Raw genomic sequence first — 17,554 nt, 5'->3', positions numbered from 1 at the left:
GCGGGTGAGCTGACAAGCCTTTCGGGCTGGTGAGTGCTGGTCGGTACCGATCCTCTGTGCAGGAGTCTCTCCGCTTTGCCCTCTGCACCCCTGTTGCTGCGCTCTCCTCCGCGGCTCTGAAGCTTCCCCACTTCCGCCACCCGCAGTCTCCGCCCGCGAAGGGGTTTCCTAGTGTGTAGAAACCTTTCCTCCTTCACAGCTCCCTCCCACTGGTGTAGGTTCCATCCCTATTCTTTTGTCTCTGTTTTTTCTTTTTTCTTCTGCCATACCCAGGTATGTGGGGAGTTTCTTGCCTTTTGGAGGTCTGAGGTCTTCTGCCAGCATTCAGTAGGTGTTCTTTAGGGGTTGTTCCACATGTAGATGTATTTCTCATGTATTTGTGGGAAAGTGATCTCCATGTCTTAGTCTTCTGCCATCTTGAAGCTCCTCCAAACCTTGGGGGGGGGTGGTCTTAACTTAGGTTTTCTATATGATTAGGAAATAGGTGGTGGTTGTTGTTTAAAAAAAGTCACAGAAAATTCCCCCCTTTCATAACTTGATCTTTTAAAGAATTGTGTCCAAACTAGCTTATTAAATATTATCCTTTTGCCTGACCAACCCGTGTTAAGTATAGGAAAGGGGCAGAATCCTGGAGGGTTTGAACAGCTTCACCGCCTGACAGAAGCACATTTTCCCCAGTGATGATTTTCTCGGGAAAACTGAAGATGTACAAATAAGCATAATGATCTGTAATTTTCAGGTTTTTCCCTGTTTCTGTCAATACACCAAGGGCTGCTGAGGGTCTAGATGGTTCTGTATGTAGGTCCCCATGTTTGTAGGGAGGAATATAAAATTTGCTGACCATGCAGCAGGATCTCTCCCGTCTGGATGCCAGTGTAAAAGAACAAAGTAGTCTTTGGATACTATGCAGTAACCAGGGACTAGATAGAAAAAAACAAGATGTTAGCAATTAGAAGAACATTATGAGTCCACTCTCAAGATCAGAGGTGCTTGGATTCTCAAGCAACCACTAGGATAATTTGTTTTCAGCTTGACTTCGAATTGGGTAGAGGATGGCCAGGAAACCGAAGTGATGTGGGGCTGAGAGAGTCCCAATTTTCAGAGAAGAGAATACACACTCCTTCTATATGGTAATGCTTCCCATATTGACCTATATCATAAGTTAATCTTTTAAAAGGAAATGCTTCAAAATGAAAAAGATTTTGATTGTAGAGATTAGAGACTCTTTTCTATATCCCCAGTTGAATAATTTCACCAGTAGCTCCACCACGAAACTGTTCAACACATACAGAGTTATACCAAAAACATGTTATAGAAGGAGGTAGTAGTATATGGTAGTCTGTGGACATCCTGAACACTGCCATAGCAGAAAACTATACTTCTCTAGGCCCAGTATGTACAGGTTTAAAAAATGTATCATTTCTAATTTAGTAAACAACTTGAAATATTTCATTTTAATGGTGGAAAGTGCAAAGAAGTTTGATAATGCTGTTTTAATAACTCATAGAAAGCATATACATAACACCTAATGAAGTCATCTCTTTATTGCATGTTGCTATTTAAAAAAAAATTTACAGTCTCATGACACAACATTTTTTCTTGGTACTATAACAACAGTCTCGCACCTAAAGACTAAGTGGTTCCAACTACTAAGCTAATAAGATACAAGACATACAATTAAGTTTACAAATTATAATGCTTTTTCTTTTTGGCATTAATTTAAAAAAACAAACAAACAAAAAACTTTTAAAATACACACCCAAGAGAGGAAAAAGTGGCTACTTACACCAGCACCAATCTAAAAAGTAGGTTTTTTTCTCAACAATGGCACATGGAATTACCTGCACACAGCTTTCGGGGAAAGAAACGAAAAATGGAAATGGCAAAGGCGGCCTACCAGGATGGCCATATCAAAATGAGGATGATGAAAAAGGGCGAGAGGAACATGCTACACAAACTTGCTCCTTTATGTGACTCTCCCTCCACTTGTCCATTCCTTAAACTGTAAAACAAAGCCATTTTCAAACGACAGTTCCAAACTTGAGCCAGATCAAATTTCTCCTGCTCTAAATAGAAAAGAATATATATAGAGGCACTTTAGTTAAGGAACAGACAAACCCACTAGTACATCCCACTTCTCCTCACCTCCAAGCTTTTTTGAGCAAAGTCTCTTCTGCACCTTTAATGTGGTGTACTTGCAGACCTTGGTACATAGGAGCTGGGGGAGTGCGACGTCTGCTGTGTATTTGTGACTGTTTTATTTGCTAGAGTCATCCATATAATGTGTAGAAAGTTGCTAAGTTTGCAGTGAGGGGGGAAAAAATGTAAAACCACGGCTCTTGCCAACTCTTAGAGCACTATTTCACAGCTTTCATGTAGTGCAGACCTTGCCATCTGCGCTAGGCATTATAGTTTATACAAATTATTTTTAAATAGCACGATTCCTGTACAGCACACGCATCGGTATTCTGTTTGCCCCTTAACTGTCCCCATTAGAGCATAAGCTCCTTGGGGGCAGGGGCTCTGTCTTGCTTACCACTGTAGCCCTACTATGCCTGGCACGTAGTAGGTGTTTCAATAAATATTCGTTAATTGACTGAAAAACTCAGTGAGTAAATAATGTTCTAGTGCAATAGGACAAACTACTCTCTCCACAGGAAACCCAACCACAACAGGATCGATGGAAAGAAAACAGAGAACCTTAGCTCCCCTCCCCAACTACTAATAAATAAAGCAAAGCAAAAAAAAAAAAGTAACAGTCCTCTTTATATATCATATAATTTAAGGATATTAAGAGTTGGTAGGTTAATGGTAAGCATCTATATTTTATTTTCTAATGTTCATTGTTTTTATTCATTTCTCCCTGAGAGCTTTATCTTTTGGACTGAAATTTTACAGGTAGTGTTACTGACACACAATTTAAAATGACAACATATAAACAGCAAACCACATCAAACATACTTAGAGATAAATAGCTCTTGGCATGGCATCTCTGTTGGTGGTGTTGACATTTTGTGCATTCACTAAATGTCCTTTAGTCCAGACCTATATTTACAGAAGATGCAGCTTGTCCTACAAAACAGAAAATACCAAAAAAAAAAAAAAAAATGCACCCCATAAAATTTTTTTAAAAATAATTTTTATCCCTTCAGAGAATTCCTCCTTGTAGGTCTTGGGTGGGAAATTTTATTTTTAAAGTTTATAGGTCTATATTATTAGGAAAACAAGCATATTATGGTAATTTTGTTCTTTAACAAGAGCATGGATTGCATTTAGATAGTGTTCTTTCCAAAAGCAATCTAAAGAAATCATCAAGAGTGCTTGGCAGAGAACTCGAGGAAATTAGGGGGTAAAAATTGATGTCCAAGTTTTAAACATATAAAAGAACTCTGATTGACAGTCTACATAATTCAGATTGTGTGCCAGATGTTCTCAATAAACATTTACAGACTGCATCCCCACACCAATGTCAGAAATTCTAAGCTGGTCCTATCAACTACTGATGTGATGCACCAGCATCATACTGTCAACTATCAAAAAACATTTTAAATCTATATTTTTCCAACACCAGTTTCACCAGTGAAAATAATTTCAAAGTATATCAAGCTTGGAAACCATAAAATATTTCTCAAGCTTTATTTTTTTTCTTTTTTCTTTTTACTCTAGGGAATGTCTCTGTATCTCTTTGAGGAGATAGTATTGTGCTTCTGAACAGTCATGGTGTTCAGGGGAAGAAGATGAGCCACACTCAATACGAATGCATATACACAAATGGGTTCTGAGCACATACATAAACATAGATTTTTTTTTTAACCAAACATATAGGTCTCCAGACAACTCTCAGATTTCTATATACATTTCTTCATATATACACACACATACATTTACATACACACACATTCACGCATTCACTCGCAGATGAAAGGAGAAATTGCCACTGTTTGGATTGCAAGGCAGTGTAATGAAAAGTTCTAGTCACTTCAAAGGGCCACTAATGAGCTTTCTAAAAAAGTATTCAAGGGAAATTAGAAATTAAGTTTTGTGACCGGTCTCTCCCGGCTGCTGTCTGTCATCTGGTTGGTAATGCGCTTGCGATTCCGTTTCAGTTTAGAAAGGTCTTTGTCAAACACTTCTCCTGAGCGCAAAGCAGAAACCAGGTCATCAAACTCTCCGCCTTCTTCACTGTTCTCTTTCGCTTTCCTCATTTTCCGTTCCCTTTCACGTTGTTCCTTGAGCTGCAAATGGAAAGTGACCTCTTAGAGAAGTGTCAAAATAATACTGTATTTTGTATTGAGTGGAGATGAATTCTGTGGAACATGATGGTGCTTCAGTCCACTGAGCCACGTTTGTTGATAGCTGCCAGCCCCCTTGGATGTCATGAGAGAGGATGACTGGGACATCAGGGCTCATCAGAGAAGCAAGGAACAATGAAAAAACTGACCACCACTTTGTGATTAGACTCTTGCTGTCTAGAATCTCAGTAAACCCCATGATATTCTAGTTAAAATGAGAGCAATTAAGGCTACTCATATTTCTATGATGGAATAACAAAGTTATCACTATTAAATAGACCCCAAATATTGGTTTCTTTGATGGTATAGAGACACTAAAGCAAATGCTCATTAGGCCACGTTCCTGACATCAAAGGCTAAGCCTGTATCTACTGTGGATGCCTGGAACCTGTTATGCAAGAGTTACTATTATTAAGAGCCAAATAATACACACACATTATAGAAAATTTAGATATCCTTAAAGAATTAAGGATAATTTGTTCCCCTTTTGTTTATCAAGAGATAACCATTGTTATCTAAGCTTTCTCACATCATTAAATATTCTTTAAAGACATGACTTTTAAGGACTGCATAAACAGTCCACTATGTAGCTATTACATCATTTAGAACTAATGCCCAGTCAGTAAATGTGTAGGTTGTTCCAGGTTAGGGCTTATCATAAAGACTGCTGCTCTCTTTGTGCTCATGTATGATTATTTCTTTAGAATGATTTCTAAGAAGTGGAACTCCAGATCAAAGGAAGGGGATATATTTTTTTAGGCTTTGTATATAGCTTGCCACATTGCCCACGAGAAACTTTCTACCGATTGAAACTCCCAGCAGCCTTCTAGAGAGGACATTGATGCCCTCCTTCTTGCCAGCATGACAGAGTGCTTCCTAAAAACCAAGGAGATGCAGCAACAGAACTTTCCAGGGGTGGAACTGGCCACCCACTTACCTGAGCCTCCATTCGAGCTCGGCGCTCTTCTTCCTCCTTCTTCTTTCTCATGTTTTCATTCTCTTGTTTGGCTTCTGACACAGCCTGAAGAAACTGATCAAAAATGCCAAAGAACTCATCTGGCTGTATTTTGCCAGCCTCTTCCCCAAAGTGTTTCACTGCTTTAGTAAACTGGAAAAAAGAAGGTTTTAAGAAGTTCAGTCTTCCAAGAGAACACCATGATCACATAAATATCAATCTCTCTCAAGGGGCTAAAGGTCAAATTGAGTCAAATGTAACTCGCTGGATTTATCTTCAGCTGCTGAACGTGTCTATCAATCGCTTCTAAAGGAAAAAATGTAATACTCCACGACTTGTGAAACCATTTATCCTTGTCCACCTAATTTCAGCTTAACATCTATGATTACATCCTATGACTCTTTATTAACTAAACAGTAGTAAAAACAAGAAAGCAGAATATCACAGGGCAGAGCTCCCAGGACATAAAACTAAGAGCAAACTCAGCAGGGGTAAGGAAACTTGTACTTTTAACTTTTCTTTGAAGTAGCTTAGTATCATTTATTGGTGCCATGTGGTTAGTATCAAAAGCAAAAGGATACAGTGTTTCTTAGCTGCTTTTACTAATCATAAATAATATTGGTATTACTGTACTTCCTGGGCCTCAATTAGAAAACACTCATTGATTATGGAATCATTAAGGCAACCCAAAATTCATAACAGAATACAATTTTATTCTAAATCCTTTGTTTTAGAACCCCCTTCAAGGCAAACTTTTAAAAACAGATAAAATGCAAAATATTAAGGGCGAATTTTAAAAAATTAAATTAAAAAAATATAGGGTAACAAAATAGCACAGCCAGTCTTTTTAGTTTTAACATTTCTGTTTTTAGTTCTTCTGGTTGTTATCTTCACAACTCGAGATAGTATGCTTTCAAGTGTCTTAGCATTATTATGACCATCCAAATACTGTTCAATGCCAGTCAAGTTGTTTTTTAGAACTATACTCCTTTCTGTAAGGATCTAATGCTATTACGTCTAAACTACAAAGGACAGTGTTTCTAACTTCAAGGTCAAACAAATTCTTACTCCCTAAGCCTAATCAACTACTTCAAAATTTCCAGATCTTTCATTTTCTTCACAGTTTGAAACTCTTAGGTTGCAGAGGACTGCATAAATACTTCATGGTCTAATTGCTTTTATTTTTCTTGCACTACTTGTCTTTAGTATATTAAGATTTCCTGACATTTTGGCAATCCTATCTCTATAAAGGAAATATTTTCAACATTTATTCTTAAAGAAGACAATTTTCAATTTTTTATATATATATTTCATATCTTTAAGTTTATAATAATGCTTTTTTACCATTTTTCTTTTCATCGATGCGTTCTCAATCTTTTACTTATTTGGAAATATTTTATTAGAAACTAAGCTCTTTAGGGAAAAATACGACATTCTTCATACACCACATGCAGCGCTTCAGTTGCTCCATGGTTTTATAAGCTAATTTCTGAAAGTTCTGGTATGAACAAAACAGCAACAGATAGCCTACAATTGAGTTTCTAAAACACTCAAGTTCAGGCACTTCAAAGCCATCCTGAATGATCTTTTTATCTAGGAATTCTAGTGATGATGAAGTCATGTATATTTTAGTCTTAGAAATCTGAACAAAACTAGTCTGAGACTAAAGTTCCCACACTAAAATTTAAAAAAAAAAGAGTGTGTATAAATCAAAAATTAACTATTCAGTTGATTCTTAGAAAAATGTTTGAGCCCGTGATGAAATAGGTACTGTACTGCCTAGATTGAGGTGGGGGCCATCACAGGGGAGGCTGCTGACATCAGTTCACTGATTTCAATCAGGGGTACCAGGGGCTGGACCTCTGACAGTGGTCATTCAAACATATCTTGTCTTCCATTTATTTAATAACATTGGAGGTGGGGTTTCATGTTAAGATTAGCTAGTGTATCTTAACACAGTCTACTTCTGAACTTCAATGAGTATGTGTGTACACTTACATATACAATCATCCATATCTACAACTGAACAGGGGACCACAGAAAAATGAGATTCATTACTCAAGTTTCAAAGGAAAGATTCAAGTTAAAGCAAAAGAGTGTTGTCACAACTGAGAGATGGGCAGTGTGGAGGAACTCAGTAGGGTGGATAGAAGCTTAATGACATTTGTTAATAATGAGAAGGGGACAAGAGAATGTGCACATGTATATGAATGTGTATGAATTTTGGAAGAGGAAATAACCAGAGAGAGACAGAGACAGAGAGATGGGGCAGGGGGATTTTAAGGTGTTGGTTATTTGCCAATGAAAACTCTTCCCTTACAGGAAAACAAGATTTTGTAATAGCAAAATTCATTTTTTAAAAAAGTCATATTAAAAATATGCCTTTTGGGCTTCCCTGGTGGCGCAGTGGTTGAGAGTCTGCCTGCCGATGCAGGGGACACGGGTTCGTGCCCTAGTCCAGGAAGATCCCGCATGCCGTGGAGCGGCTGGGCCCGTGAGCCATGGCCGCTGAGCCTGCGCGTCTGGAGCCTGTGCTCCGCAACGGGAGAGGCCACAACAGTGAGAGGCCCGCGTACCGCAAAAAAAAAAAAAAAAAAAAAAAAAAAAAGCCTTTTGCAATGAGGCTCTGAATTAAAGTGCCTATCAATCATTTAGTAAGTTCTTCTAGAGATTTAAAGAGGGAATATCCCACCCTCCTAAGTCTCTATCTCAGGTGAGCATCTTACAAGTTTCTGAAGCCCGAGGCCTCAGTCATACCTTGATCTCACATTTCATCCTGCCCTTGGTTTTCATAATCCACTCTTTTCTGTCTCCCAGAGATAATTACTTTGATCCAATAACAATCAAGAGAAAAACTATCAAAGTATTTAAAACTGTCAAAGTATTTACTTGTTTTACACCATTCAGATACTTCAAGGTCTTACTAACCTCAAGGCCAGTTAGATAGAAAGCATGTGTTTCAACTGATCACAGTCCTAGAAATGAAAGTATACTTATAATATCTGAAAGTACCAGCTCTGTCAAGCAACACTCAGTGCCCAAGGGGAAATTTACCAGGTCTTTAGCTTCTGCTAGAAGATCTTCAACGTCAGAGAAGCTGAAGCTGGCTACCGTGATGAACTGGCTGACAACAGACACAAACTTATCTCCAGGCCTTGAGGGCTGAGACTTCTGATATTCCAGCTCCTTAAACACAGGAAATGGATAATGTCAACGTAGGCTTCAAACACAGACACCCCTTTGTCTCATTTTCCTTATGCCTCAAGTTTAATAAGTCAGAATGGCAAACCCATCAAAACTAGTGTAAAACATTTTATGATAGTCCAGTTCCCCCTGCCCTTCCACCAACCCTGCCAGAGCCAAACCCATGTGCCCACACACAGTTGCAAAATGCAATTTAACCAGTCATCTGAGTATTTTATTGGTGTGATTTTGTATACTGGCTTTAGAATGTAAGGAGATTAGCATTTGGATAAAATTAACAGAAGTTAAACAAATAATGGAGAGCAAATTGGATTCAAAAGGTGTGTGACTGAAAGCAAGGGAATTTGATTGTTGATATTCTGTGCTCAGATCTCTGGTACTTTTGATTTTTTCCTTCTCTCCATCTCTGCCAAGTCTACTTATTTCCTAAACTGTGATATCTAGGTGAGTAGAATTTCAACTGTAGCGTTTGGCACCATAATGCCATTTTTCTTCTCATCCATACCATTTGGATTTTGTGAGCAGACAGGTAGGAGTATTAGTGTGTCATTAATCATCCATATTCTCCATTACCATGGTGATGAACATAGATTATTCAAATCAACTTCAATAATAATTTCAACCATTGCCAGATGCATTTTCTTATTTCATCCCACAAAGCCTCTGTGAGTGAGGCATTATTATCCCAATTGTACAGACACATAAATTGAGGTTCAGAGGGATTAAATTCTTTGCTCAAAGTCAAGTAGCTGATAAGTGACAGAACCAAAATTTGAACTCACGTCTGCCTGACTCCAGGGTCTCAGTGACAACTATTCTGTGTACCTCCTGACCTAATCTGGATCTCTGTTTCCTTCCATACCTGCTTTGGCAGAGATTCTAACGAGCAGGACGGTAGAGGTCACGGGCTAGGGGTTCTGATTCAGTTCTACCACTGATTTGGTACTTATCCATGGCAAGTAGCCTGGGCCTTAGTTTCTTCACTCATAAAAAGAGGGCAGGGAGCTTCAAGATGGCGGAAGAGTAAGACGCGGAGATCACATTCCTCCCCACAAATACATGAGAAATACATCTACACGTGGAACAGCTCCTATAGAACACCTATTGAATGCTGGCAGAAGACCTCAAACCTCAGACCTCCCAAAAGGCAAGAAACTCCCCACATACCTGGGTAGGGTAAAAGAAAAAAGAATAAACAGAGAAAATAGGGACAGGACCTGCACCAGTGGGAGGGAGCTGTGAAGGAGGAAAGGTTTCCACACACTAGGAAGCCCCTTCGCAGGCGGAGACTGTGGGTGGCGGAGGGGGGAAGCTTCAGAGCCGCGGAGGAGAGAGCAGCCACAGGGGTGCGGAGGGCAAAGCGGAGAGATTCCCGCACAGAGAATCGGTGCCGACTAGCACTCACCAGCCCGAGAGGCTTGTCTGCTTGGCCGCCGGGGCGGGCGGGGCTGGGAGCTGAGGGAAAGGACTGGGGTTGGCAGCGTGAACACAGCCTGAAGGGATTAGTGCACCACGGCTAGCCGGGAGGGAGTCCGGGAAAAGGTCTGGAGCTATCGAAGAGGCAAGAGACTTTTTCTTCCCTCCTTGTTTCCTGGTGCGTGAGGAGAGGGGATTAAGAGTGCCGCTTAAAGGAGCTCCAGAGACGGGCGCGAGCCGCGGCTATCAACGCGGACCCCAGAGACGGGCATGAAACGCTAAGGCTGCTACTGCCACCACCAAGAAGCCTGTGAGCAAGCACAGGTCGCTCTCCCCTCCCAGGAGCCTGTGCAGCCCGCCACTGCCAGGGTCCCATGATCCAGGGACAACTTCCCCGGGAGGACACACGGCACGCCTCAGGCTGGTGCAATGTCACGCCGGCCTCTGCCGCCGCAGGCTCGGATCGCACTCCATACCCCTCCCTCCCCCTGGCCTGAGTGAGCCGGAGCCCCTGAATCAGCGGCTCCTTTAACCCCGTCCTGTCTGAGCGAAGAACAGACGCCCTCAGGCGACCTACACGCAGAGGCGGGGCCAAATCCAAAACTGAACCAGGAGCTGTGTGAACAAAGAAGAGAAAGGGAAATTTCTCCCAGCAGCCTCAGGAGCAGCAGATTAAATCTCCACAATCAACTTGATGTACCCTGCATCTGTGGAATACCTGAATAAGACAACGAATCATCCCAAACTGAAGAGGTGGACTTTGGGAGCACAAGAGATATATATATTTTTTTCCCTTTTTCTCTTTTTGTGAGTGTGTTCTGTCCATCCGTATTTTTTTAACGTTTTAAAATTTATTTCTTAATACTTATTTTTTATTTTATCTCCTTCCTTCCTTCCTTCCTTCCATTTTTTCTCCCTTTTATTCTGAGCCGTGTGGATTAAAGGCTCTTGGTGCTCCAGCCAGGAGTCAATGCTGTGCCAGTGAGTTGGGAGAGCCAACTTCAGGACACTGGTCCACAAGAGACCTCCCAGCTCCATGTAATATCAAACGGCGAAAACCTCCCAGAGATCTCCATCTCAACGCCAAGACCCAGCTTCACTCAACGACCAGCAAGCTACAGTGCTGGACAACCTATGCCAAACAACTAGCAAGACAGGAACACAATGCCATCCAATAGCAGAGAGGCTGCCTAAAATCATAATAAGGACACAGACACCCCAAAACACACCACCAGATGTGGACGTGCCCAGCAGAGAGACAAGATCCAGCCTCATCCAGCAGAACACAGTCACTAGTCCCCTCCACCAGGAAGCCTACACAACCCAGTGAATCAACCTTAGCCACTGGGGGCAGACACCAAAAACAATGGGAACTACGAACGTGCAGCCTGCGAAAAGGAGACCCCAAACACAGTAAGTTAAGCAAAATGAGAAGACAGAGAAACACACAGCAAATGAAGGAGCAAGGTAAAAACCCACCAGACCAAACAAATGAAGAGGAAATAGGCAGTCTACCTGAAAAAGAATTCAGAGTAATGATAGCAAAGATGATCCAAAATCTTGGAAATAGAATGGAGAAAATACAAGAAATGTTTAACAAGGAACTAGAAGAAATAAAGAGCAAACGATGATAAACAACACAATAAATGAAATTTAAAATTCTCTAGAAGGAATCAATAGCAGAATAACTGAGGCAGAAGAATGGATAAGTGACCTGGAAGATAAAATAGTGGAAATAAATACTGCAGAGCAGAATAAACAAAAAAGAATGAAAAGAATTGAGGACAGTCTCAGAGACCTCTGTGACAACATTAAAGGCACCAACATTCGAATTATAGGGGTCAAGAAGAAGAAGAGAAAAAGAAATGGACTGAGAAAATATTTGAAAAGATTATAGTTGAAAAATTCCCTAATATGAGAAAGGAAATAGTTAATCAAGCCCAGGAAGCACAGAGAATCCCATACAGGATAAATCCAAGGAGAAACATACCAAGACACATATTAATCAAACTATCAAAAATTAAATACAAAGAAAAAATATTAAAAGCAGCAAGGGAAAAACAACAAATAACACACAAGGGAATCCCAGTAAGTTTAACGGCTGATCTTTCAGCAGAAACTGCAGAGCCAGAAGGGAGAGGCAGGACATATTTAAAGTGATGAAGGAGAAAAACCTACAACCAAGATTACTCTACCCAGCAAGGATCTCATTCAGATTTGAAGAAGAAATTAAAACCTTTACAGACAAGCAAAAGCTAAGAGAATTCAGCACCACCAAACCAGCTTTATAACAAATGCTAAAGGAAATTCTCTAGGCAGGAAACACAAGAGAAGGAAAAGACCTACAATAACAAACCCAAAACAATTAAGAAACTGGGAAGAGGAACATACATACCAATAATTACCTTAAATGTAAATGAATTAAATGCTCCAACCAAAAGACACTGACTGGCTGAATGGATACAAAAACAAGACCTGTATATATGCTGTCTACAAGAGACCCACTTCAGACCTAGGGACACATACAGAGTGAAAGTGAGGGGATGGAAAAAGATATTCCATGCAAATTGAAGTCAAAAGAAAGCTGGAGTAGCAATTCTCATATAAGACAAAATAGACTTTAAAATAATGACTATAACAAGAGACAAAGAAGGACACTACATAATGATCAAGGGATCGATCCAAGAAGAAGATATAACAATTGTACATATTTATGCACCCAACATAGGAGCACCTCAATACCTAAGGCAAATACTAACAGCCATAAAAGGGGAAATCGACAGTAACACATTCATAGTAGGGGACTTTAACACCCCACTTTTACCAATGGACAGATCATCCAAAATGAAAATAAATAAGGAAACACAAGCTTTAAATGATACATTAAACAAGACGGACTTAATTGATATTTATAGGATATTCCATCCAAAAACAGAATACACATTCTTCTCAAGTGCTCATGGAACATTCTCCAGGATAGATCATAACTTGGGTCACAAATCAAGCTTTGGTAAATATAAGCAAATTGAAATCGTATCAAGTATCTATTCTGACCACAATGCTATGAGACTATCGATTACAGGAAAAAATCTGTAAAAAATACAAGCACATGGAGGCTAAACAATACACTATGTAACAACCAAGAGATCACTGAGGAAATCAGAGAGGAAATAAAAAAAATACCTAGAAACAAATTACAATGAAAACACGATGACCCAAAACCTATGGGATTCAGCAAAAGCAGTTCTAAGAGGGAAGTTTATAGCAATACAATCCTACCTTAAGAAACAAGAAACATCTCAAATAAACAACCTAACCTTGCACCTAAAGCAATTAGAGAAGGAAGAACAAAAGAACCCCAAAGTTAGCAGAAGGAAAGAAATAAAGATCAGATCAGAAATAAATGAAAAAGAAATGAAGGAAATGATACCAAAGATCAATAAAACTAAAAGCTGGTTCTTTGAGAAGATAAACAAAATTGAGAAACCATTAGCCAGACTCATCAGGAAAAAAAGGGAGAAGACTCAAATCAATAGAATTAGAAATGAAAAAGGAGAAGTAACAACTGACACTGCAGAAATACAAAAGATCATGAGAGATTACTATAAGCAACTCTATGCCAATAAAATGGACAACCTGGAAGAAATGGACAAATTCTTAGAAAAGCACAACCTTCTTAGACTGAACCAGGAAGAAATAGAAAATATTACCAGACCAGTCACAAGCACTGAAATTGCAACTGTGATTAAAAATCTTCCAACAAACAAAAGCCTAGGACCAGATGGCTTCACAAGTGAATTCTCTCAAACATTTAGAGAAGAGCTAACACCTATCCTTCTCAAACTCTTTAAAATATAGCAGAGGGAGGAACACTACCAAACTCATTCTACGAGGCCACCGTCACCCTGATACCAAAACCAGACAAAGATGCCACAGAAAACTACAGGCCAATATCACTGATGAACTTAGATACAAAAATCCTCAACAAAATACTAGCAAACAGGATCCAACAGCACAGTAAAAGGATCATACACTGTGATCAAGTGGGGTTTATCCCAGGAATGCAAGGATTCTTCAATGTACGCAAAACAATCAATGTGATACACCATATTAACAAATTGAAGAATAAAAACCATATGATCATCTCCATTGATTCAGAGAAAGCTTTTGACAAAATTCAACACCCATTTATGATAAAAACCCTGCAGAAAGTAGGCACAGAGGGAACTTTCCTCAACATAATAAAGGCCATATATGACAAACCCACAGCCAACATCGTCCTCAATGGTGAAAAACTGAATCCATTTCCAGTAAGATCAGGAACAAGACAAGGTTGCCCACTCTCACCACTATTATTCAACATTGTTTTGGAAGTTTTAGGCACAGCAATCAGAGAAGAAAAAGAAATAAAAGGAATCCAAATCAGAAAAGAAGAAGTAAAGCTGTCACTGTTTGCAGATGACATGATACTATACATAGAGAATCCTAAAGATTCTACCAGAAAACTACTAGAGCCCATCAATGAATTTGGTAGAGTAGCGGGATACAAAATTAATGCACAGAAATCTCTAGCATTCCTATACACTAATGATGAAAAATCTGAAAGTGAAATTAAGAAAACACTCCCATTTACCATTGCAACAAAAAGAATAAAATGCCTAGGAATAAACCTACCTAAGGAGACAAAAGACCTGTATGCAGAAAATTATAAGACACTGATGAAAGAAATTAAAGATGATACAAATAAATGGAGAGATATACCACATTCTTGGATTGGAAGAATCAACACTGTGAAAATGACTCTACTATCCAAAGCAATCTACAGAGGCAATGCAATCCCTATCAAACTACCATTGGCATTTTTCACAGAACTAGAACAAAAAAATACAATTTGTCTGGAAACACAAAAGACCCTGAATAGCCAAAGCAATCTTGAGAAAAAAAACAGAGCTGGAGGAATCAGGCACTCCGACTTCATACTATACTACAAAGGTACCGTAATGAAGACAGTATGGTACTGGCACAAAAACAGAAATATAGATCCATGGAACAGGATAGAAATCCCAGAGATAAACCCACGCACATATGGTCACCTTATCTTTGATATAGGAGACAAGAATATAGAGTGGAGAAAAGACAGCCTCTTCAATAAGTGGTGCTGGGAAAACTGGACGGGTACATGTAAAAGTATGAAATTAGAACACTCCCTAATACCATACACAAAAATAAACTCAAAATGATTAAAGACCTAAATGTAAGGCCAGACACTCTGAAACTCTTAGAGGAAAACATAGGCAGAACACTCTATGACGTAAATCACAGCAAGATCCTTTTTGACCCACCTCCTAGAGAAATGGAAATAAAAGCAAAAATAAACAAATGGGACCTAATGAAACTTCAAAGCTTTTGCACAGCAGAGGAAACCATAAGCAAGATGAAAAGACAACCCTCAGAATGGGAGAAAATATTTGCAAATGAAGCAACTGACAAAGGATTAATCTCCAAAATTTACAAGCAGCTCATGCAGCTCAATATCAAAAAAACAAACCACCCAATCCGAAAATGGGCAGAAGACCTAAATAGACATTTCTCCAAAGAAGATATACAGATGGCGAACAAACACATGAATGAATGCTCAACATCATTAATCATTAGAGAAATGCAAATGAAAACTACAATGAGATATCATCTCACACCAGTCAGAACAGCCATCATCAAAAAATCTAGAAACAATAAATGCTGGAGAGGGTATGGAGGAAAGGGAACTCTCTTGCACTGCTGGTGGGAATGTGAATTGGTACAGCCACTATGGAGAACAGTATGGAGGTTCCTTAAAAAACTACAAATGGAACTACCATATGACCCAGCAATCCCACTACTGGGCATATACCCTGAGAAAACCATAATTCAAAGAGTCATGTACCAAAATGTTCACTGAAGCTCTATTTACAATAGCCAGGCCATGCAAGCAACCTAAGTGTCCATGAACAGATGAATGGATAAAGAAGATGTGGCACATATATACAATGGAATATTACTCAGCCACAAAAGGAAACGAAATTGAGTTATTTGTAGGATGGACCTAGAGACTGTCATACAGAGTGAAGTAAGTCAGAAAGAGAAAAACAAATACCGTGTGCTAACACATATATATGGAATCTAAGGGGGAAAAAAAGGTCATGAAGAACCTAGGGGACAGACGGGAATAAAGACACAGACTTACTAGAGAATGGACTTGAGGATAAGGGGAGGGGGAAGGGTAAGGTGTGACAAAGTGAGAGAATGGCATGGACATATATACACTACCAAACATAAAACAGATAGCTAGTGGGAAGCTGCCGCACAGCACAGGGCGATCGGCTCGGTGCTTTGTGACCACCTAGAGGGGTGGGATAGGGAGGGTGGGAGGGAGGGAGACGCAAGAGGGAAGAGATATGGGAACATATGTATAACCGAGTCACTTTTTTATAAAGCAGAAACTAACACACCATTGTAAAGCAATTATACTACAATAAAGATGTTTAAAAATAAATAAATACTCTTATAAATCATGAAACTTGCTCTGATTAAAAGAAATTGCCACAATCCTCGTTCTTTGACCTGGAAAGGGAGTATATGTATGTGTGTGAAGTGCAGAGATGTGAAAGCAATTTTTAAGTGTTTCATGAATGTATAATTCCATAAGACTTCTGTCTTTGATACCTTCAAGCAATGTAATCGATCTGTGAAAAGAACAACTGGGACACATGAATGTTTGGACGGATTAAAGTCTGCCTCCCGATATTTCCTTCCTCTTAACATTTAAGCTGCCAGAGGGAGGGGGAGGCCTCTGTAGCCCCTTTCCTGTGAAGAGTGTGTTACATTGTACAGGACCCAGGGGCTAGAGAGATTTCAGCAAAACAACCTTTAATAAACCCCCCAAACACGTAACTTCCTTGGGACCGCTCTCTCATGCCTTGCTCTGAACTAGCTCAGATGCAGGGGTCAGAGCCTCCATTGTCAGGCTTTAGGACTGTCAGTCACTGCCATGCTAGTCTCAAGAAAGCTTTCCACTGGGAGGAAATGGCCGCAGAGTGAAGGCTATAACACAAGCCTCGTCCCAAACTGCCCTTATCCAGTATGGCCTCTGAAAGCTGAGGACCGTCCTCCACGCGCACTCAGTCTCTCAGCCCACAGGGGCTGGGAAAAAGAGTATCTACTGCTCTTTTTAAACAGCGACCCACCCCTACCCCCCTCCCCCAAAATAAGGAAAAAAGGAAAACCTTACATGCTCCTTAATTTATTAAAAATAGAAAAGGTTAGACACTGTGACTCTAATTTTTATTAGAGCTATTTCTTTAATGAAGTCAACTACTTCCTATGGCACAGTTTTACGATTATAAGAAGGAGGAGGTGGGACCTCCCTGGCGGCGCAGTGGTTAAGAATCCACCTGCCAATGCAGGGGACACGGGTTCGAGCTCTGGTCCGGGAAAATCCCACATGCCGTGGAGCAACTAAGCCCTCGAGCCACAACTACTGAAGCCCGCGTGCCGCAACCACTGAAGCCCGGGTGCTGCAACTACTGAAGCCTGCGCACTTAGAGCCCGTGCTCCGCAACGAGAAGCCACCGCAGTGAGAAGCCTGCGTGCCTCAACTAGAGAAAGCCGGCAAGCGGCAACGAAGACCCAATGCAGACAAAATAAAAAA

At 40.0% G+C, this 17,554-nt stretch overlaps 1 protein-coding gene across 1 annotated transcript in view; it reads right to left on the bottom strand.

The window, feature by feature from the left end:
• Window positions 1–2,911: 2,911 nt before the first annotated feature.
• DAAM1 (dishevelled associated activator of morphogenesis 1) overlaps window positions 2,912–17,554 on the bottom strand; it is a 113,042-nt gene continuing 98,399 nt past the window's right edge. The window contains 3 exon segments of the mRNA XM_079699264.1: window positions 2,912–4,235; window positions 5,230–5,400; window positions 8,302–8,433. Coding sequence (XP_079555390.1) covers window positions 4,026–4,235; window positions 5,230–5,400; window positions 8,302–8,433 — 513 coding nt within the window. The 3' untranslated portion in view covers window positions 2,912–4,025.

The sequence above is a fragment of the Hyperoodon ampullatus genome (genome assembly GCF_949752795.1).
Source record: "Hyperoodon ampullatus genome assembly, chromosome: 3".
In the NCBI taxonomy this organism is placed as follows: Eukaryota; Metazoa; Chordata; class Mammalia; order Artiodactyla; family Ziphiidae; genus Hyperoodon; species Hyperoodon ampullatus.
This window is presented reverse-complemented; position numbering and strand designations above follow the sequence as displayed.